General features: G+C 34.9%; 1 protein-coding gene across 3 annotated transcripts in view; it reads right to left on the reverse strand.

The window, feature by feature from the left end:
* Positions 1–6,762, reverse strand: part of PKN2 (protein kinase N2) — a 138,154-nt gene that overhangs the window by 11,765 nt on the left and 119,627 nt on the right. For all 3 annotated transcript variants that reach the window (XM_003784175.3, XM_003784173.3, XM_023509802.1), the window contains exons 16-17: positions 5,635–5,811; positions 1,033–1,095 (exon numbers count right to left, since the gene is read on the reverse strand). In XM_003784175.3, coding sequence (XP_003784223.1) covers positions 1,033–1,095; positions 5,635–5,811 — 240 coding nt within the window. The remainder of the gene's footprint in view (positions 1–1,032; positions 1,096–5,634; positions 5,812–6,762) is intronic.

Below are 6,762 nucleotides of genomic sequence, written 5' to 3' on the forward strand. Positions count from 1 at the left end.
TTTTTTTGAGACAGAGCCTCAAGCTGTCACCCTGGGTAGAGTGCCGTAGCATCACAGCTCACAGCAACCTCCAACTCCTGGGCTCTAGCGATTCTCCTGCTTCTGCCTCCCAAGTGGCTGGGATTACAGGCATCCGCCACAACGCCCGGCTACTTTTTGGTTTAGCCGTCATTGTTGTTTGGTGGGCCCAGGCTGGATTTGAACCTGCCAGCTCAGGTATATGTGGCTGGTGCTTTAGTTGCTTAGCCACAGGCACTGAGCTGGTAGGTTCAACTTTTTAAGAGAGTAATTCAAAATAAAGAAATGGATTACAAATTAAGCTAGTTGAAGGTATTTTATCCTATAGGTAAAACAGAAGCTTACCTTGAAAACAATGTTAGAAGTTTGAATAAACCAATGTTTACAGTTTCTAAATCTGACTGGCCTTTCCATTATTCTTAATTTTAAGCAGCATTACTTGATATAACAGTTTGTCTGGTTAGAGCCATACTATTCTAAGCATGGTCCACAGACTACGTGCTGGGACACAAATTACCTGTTTTTGGTTCTATTCCTGGTCTATAGTTTGATAAGGAGTACACATATATAAACCAGCTATGGCACCAATTTACTGTCTACATCAAGTGACAGCAGAACTTCTCAGTGAGGGGAGCAGTGTGATGGCACAAGCTGCTTCTCTCATATTGGACACAGTCTGAGTAGGTCTGGTCTATACAGGTTTTCTACAGACCTAAGTTGAATGTAAAATATTCACTAGGGTAAATATTATTGAGGACTGTGTTATTATAGGCCAACTCATAATGTGACTATTCTGATTAGGGAATGGCCTAAGGATTATGAACCAAAAAGTTCACCATTATGAATTTCTGCTGACCACAGAGCTTCCAAAATTGGGGTTTGATTTTTTTAGAAAACACTTATCAGATAAAAGAGAAAATTAAGAAGCTGATTAAACATAAAAAATATCCTTCTTAGTTATCTTTCTAATTCACAACAATGTAAGCTATTAGAAAAAAGTTAAACATTACTTACCTATAAACAATTTTGTGTTCGTGTAAATACTGCAACCCAAGAACTACACAAGCAGCATAAAATCTGTTTAAGGAATTAAATCAAAAGAAGTTTAGTAAATTTCACTGCTCTTGAATCTTACATTATATTTTTGTGCTTGAAAGCAGAACTCCATAGTTAATTAATTTCACAAATATTTACTTAGTCCTTACTATGTACCACACATTATGCTAGATATTCGTGTAAAATTTAAAAAAGGGAAAAGCACATTCTCAACAATGGAAGCCAACTTTGCCAGGTAGAGTCACTGAGGACTTCAGAGAGGACATCTGCTCTAGTATTGTAGGAGAAATTACAAGGTGCCACAAAATCAAAGGGCAGTATGACAGGTAGAAGTCTTGTGAGAAAAATAATAGGACAGGTCACTAAGAGGAAAAAGGAATAGAGGTATAAAAGGCATAACATGTTTAATAGTTACTGACAAGTTCTGTGTGGATGAGGGCAAAGATGGCTGTATCTGAGGAAGAAGTGGTGGGAGATTAAGCTGAAACGATAACCTGGGTGAAGGACTCTGAATGTCGTATGTGGTATCACCGATACTGAAAAATACTTTCTCCTAGAATCAAACCATTTTAACTAGAGGAGGATGATCATATTTATATTAGAGATTTTATTCTGACAGCAGTGTGAAGGTTGGGGTAGATGCAGGTAGAGATCCTGAGGGAAAAAAGAACAGATAAGGCTTTTATGATCGCACAGAAGAACCACCATGAGAATGCCCAGGGGAATGGCAACCAAAAGAGCAAGAGATGGAATCAAGAGAAACATAAAACCCAGCAGGACAGAACATAGCATCTCATTAGCTATATAGAATGAAGGAGACGGAAGAGTGGAAGATGACTGTCAAGATTTCTATCTAACTTGGAAAAAAAAAAAGAAAGAAAAAAAAAGATTTCTATCTAACTGGAATGAATAGGTACAGAAATATACAAGGAGCAAAAGTTTTGTAGGGAAAATGAGTGTGGCTTCAGACATGTTGGTCTTGAGTTCTCTGTGTGGCATGTGACAAAATCTAGAAGTTGGATATAAGGGTTTGGATCTCCAGAAAACTTGGGCCTATTATATTTCTTCAGGCATAGGGCCATCTCTGTCTTTTTTAGTTTTTATCCTATATGCATAGCATAATGCCTGACTCACGGTAGATTTACCAAACTGGGAGGGAGGTAATCAATTAATTATTTAAAAAAGGCACATCTGTCTTCAGTATAGAATAGTCTATGTGGTGACACTTAGGAGAATTAGTTCTTAATTATACAGGTAATAACATGAATATTTTCTCTTTTCTGCCCTCCCTCAAAATGCAATATTCCATTCATCCATCTATCCACCTCGCCCCAACTCCATCCATAGAGATAATAACTCTTGTCACTTCGGTGAATGTTGTTCCAAACTTTTAGAATGCGTTTATATTCACATGGAAATAATATGTTTTGTTTACTTATATTTATAAAAATGGGACCATAATTTGGGAGAATTTGAAATTAAAACTATTTATAAATATTTGATTGCACATTAATTAATAACAGAAACTGGGAGCAGTGGTGTGTTCCTAATGCCAGTTACTCGAGAAGCTAAGGCAGGAGAGCTGGTTGAGCCTAGGAATTTATGACCAGCTTGGACAACACAGTAAGACTCTGTCTCAAAAAAAATAAAAGAAAAAGAAAAAACTTATCAGAAGTTTAAAGGAGTTACTAAATTTCATTAAAATAAATATGGGTGGTGCCTGCGGCTCAGTGAGTAGTGTGTCAGCCCCATATACCAAGGGTGGTGAGTTCAAACCCAGCCCCAGCCAAACTGCAACAATAAAAAAAAAAGTTTAAAAAAAATAAATATGATTCTAAAATTGCCACCAGTCTAAGCAAGAGCAAGACCCCGTCTCTAAAAATAGCTGAGTATTGTGGTGGGCACCTGTAGTCCCAGCTACTTGGGAGGCTGAGGTAAGAGAATTGCTTGAGCCCAAGACTTTGAGGTTGCTGTGAGCTATGATGCTATGGCACTCTACCAAGGGCAACAAAGTGAGACTTTGTCTCCAAAAAAAAAAAAAAAATTAAGACAGTTATTTTTAAAATAATTTTTATCAAACTTATTTTGTTGGCAAAACAATACTGCAACAACTATAAAATACCTTGATTTCTCTTTGTTTATTTCTTTGTAAACCGACTGCCCTGATTATACTCAACTCAAGAAATAACTGGGGCCAGGTGTGGTGACTCTTGCCTGTAATCCTACAACTCTGAGAGATCAAAGTGGGTGGACTGCTGAGCTTAGGAGTTTGAGACCAGCCTGAACAAGAGCTCTACTAAAAATAGATAAACTAGCTGGGTATTATGGTGGGTGCCAGTAGTCCCAGCTACTCAGGAGGCTGAGGCAAGAAGATCGCTTGAGTCCAGGAGTTGGAAGTTGCTGTGAGCTATGACACCACAGCATTCTATCAAGGGTGACAGAGTGAGATTCTGTCTCAAAAAAAAGAAAAAAATGCAATAACCGAGCATACTGTCTCAAATATATATTTCACTAAATGCTTACTATGTGTAAGGTATTGTATTAGCTATTTTCACTTATCAGCTTATTCAATCTTAAATCAAACCTTAACATAAATATCTTACAGAAGCAGAAAATGCTCAGAAAGAACAACTTATTTGTCTTAAATTAGACAACCAGAAAACATCCAAGTCAGAAATCAAACTATTTTGATTCCATAGTTTCAATCAATAAAAATTCCATGACTGCCTAGGACGTGCCAGGAATTCTTCTAGGTGTTTCCCCCATGAGTAGAACAGACATGGTCCTTGTACCTCCCTTTTAGTGATGGGAAACAGACAAGAAAAATGTAAAAAAAAAAAAAAAAAAAGATGATTTCATGTAGAAAGAATGATATGAAGAAAATAGAATACAGAGACCTGATTTAATTAGTGAAGTTGTGGTATTTTAGATAGGGCACTTGGAAAAGGACTTTCAAAGAAATGTTACTTGATCTGAGACTGGAATGATTTGAGGAAGGTATTAGGAGTACTGCAATGTAGTATTTTATTCTGGGACTAAATTGTTTCATTTCTATATGATTTATATTCTCAGCAAAAATGACAATTCCTTTAGGGAGACTTGCATTTTCTCTTTCTTTAAAAACAAAAGATTAAAAAAACACAAAAATATTCCCATCACAATTAGCACAAGGCGAGCATAATCTAAATACTCTACTTTTACTTTTTAAATATTCAGGGGATGAATTATTAGTGGCCTCCTACTCCTCTGTGGCTTTTGCCTCCTTTATGAATGCTTCAGTTCCAATGAACTGACTCCTGTTTCTTGATCATTGTGACAGTACTACTACTGTCTGCCGTACGTACCTCTAACGGTTACGAGGAGAACCAAATCAAAGAATGAAAGTACTACACGAATGTCAGCTGCTATCTCATTAGAACACAGACAGGGAACGAAAATTCAAGAGTAAATCCAGGAAGGTTTCACACTTGGATTTATGACTTTTTTTGATTTGGAATGTATTTTGGAAGTAGAGTTCATTGGACTTGTTAATACACTGGATGTTGAAAAGTTAGGAAAAGAGGATCAAGAATGATTCTCTGTGTTGTGGCTTGAACAACTGGTTTGCTGTTTAATAAGATGAAGAAGGCTAGAAGAATAGCAGGCCTGGGGAGTATGGATGAGGCAGGAAGGGAAATGGGCAAAATCAGGAATTCATACTTATTAGCCACACAAATGGAAAAGTTGGCTGTGGAATATTATCATAACTGGAAGTTTAGGGAAGAAGTCAGGGTGGGAGATACAATCTTGTAAATATCAGCATGCAGGGTGTCGCTATTAAAAGTACTTTCCTAGATCCAAATCCTAGTTCTACCATTTAAGAGCTGTAAAATCAGGATAATAATTGGGAAAAATATATACACATGCATGTATTCAAAAATATTATTTATTTTTGTGTATCTGAATAAGCAAAACCATCATATGCTGCTGAATTTAAAAAATACAAAAAGGGTTTAGTGAAAAATCTTTCTGTCCCTTTCTTTAGCGACAATATATATACGTTTCTTTTGTATTTTTTCAGAGATATTATAAGCACAAGCAAGAATATTTGATACATATTCCTTTAAATTACCCTTCAAAAATGCAAATACATTTTATACAAACATAAGAATCTTCAGTTTTTTTAATTAACAATATATTTTGAGTATTTTTGAGTATATTTGATATTATACTCAACAATAAATTTTGAGTATAATTTGTCTTTAATGCCATACTTGATGGCATTCCTCAGGAAGAAAAATCTAATCGCAAAAGAGAAGAAATTTTACTATAATGAACCTAATTGTACACCTGAATTACCAAGTGTGATTTAGGGCAACCCAGGAAATTTTCAGCATGGACAACAGAGTAAATAAATATAAAAAATATTTGGCAAAAAGTTAAGTATGGAGTTCTAAAATTTCTTGCAGAGATCTATATTCTGTCAGGAAAAAAATGATCTAAAATTCACACAGAGCTCTTTTCCTTCCCAGAAAGACATCAGTCATGGAAAAACTCAGATAAATGTCTAAAGATACTCACACAGCTCTTGGTTCGGAAAAGACATCAGTATGAATGTGCATCATTAGGTCCCCACCGGCAGCATACTCCATTACAAAGCAAACATGCTCTTTGGTTTGGAAACATGCAAAAAGGTTCACCAAAAAGGGATGCCTTACGCTATTCACAGTTTCAAAAATTCTTTTTTCACACATCAGGCTGTAAGAGAAAACATTGAAGAATACATAGATTTTTAAAAAATTTTAGGTGGAAATAACATTTTTTTACAAATTATTAACATAAAAATAAGTGAAAATTTTACCTATAACTTTAAAATCATAAAATGTTTCTTAGTTTTGTTATATCTGTTATGGCAACTGATCTACTTAATATATATATCTTTAATTAAAATGCACTAATAAAAATTAAAATATACTAATGAAAACTAAAATGACTAACATGACATAACAAAGACTACAGAGTTCACATTGATAGTATCATAGTAGCTCACTGATAGCTACCAGTTAGAGAATTTAGCAACAAATATATTTTTAAAAATTTAAATTTTGTGACCACAGTAATTTCAAGAACAGTATTTATAATTCATAAGCTATATTATCTAATTTTTTTATCATACAATATGAAGTTGATAGGTATTGATATTTTACATAAAATTTTGATTTTAGAATAGTAAGTGGAAAATAAAGAAGCATGGAGAATTCTACAACATGTTTCAAGAAGTTCCCTTGAGAATATAATTTTTTTGTAATATCATATAAAAATCCATAGCATTCGTAGATTTCCCCTTTAAACATTATGACAAGGTGCTACAGTGGTCAAACTGACTTAGAAAACATTAATTTTGCCTACACTACAAAAAAAGAAAAAAAAACCCCAAAACAAAAAAAAAAATCACTCTTCCTTCCCCTGAAAATACTTAGTAAATCAACTTGATTCAAAACTCAAAGTAGATGATAACTAGGTCAAATATTATTTAAGTAAAAATAATATTTTGCCCAAGCCTGCTAAAGAAAAAAACAATGACAATTGCAACCAAAAAATAGCTGGGTATTGTGGCAGGCGCCTGTAGTCCCAGCTACTTGGGAGGCTGAGGCAAGAGAATCACTTAAGCCCAAGAGTTGGAGGTTGCTGTGAGTTGTGATGTCACAG

The sequence above is a fragment of the Otolemur garnettii genome, unplaced genomic scaffold (assembly GCF_000181295.1).
Source record: "Otolemur garnettii isolate 467f Iridium unplaced genomic scaffold, OtoGar3 scaffold00010, whole genome shotgun sequence".
NCBI lineage: Eukaryota > Metazoa > Chordata > Mammalia > Primates > Galagidae > Otolemur > Otolemur garnettii.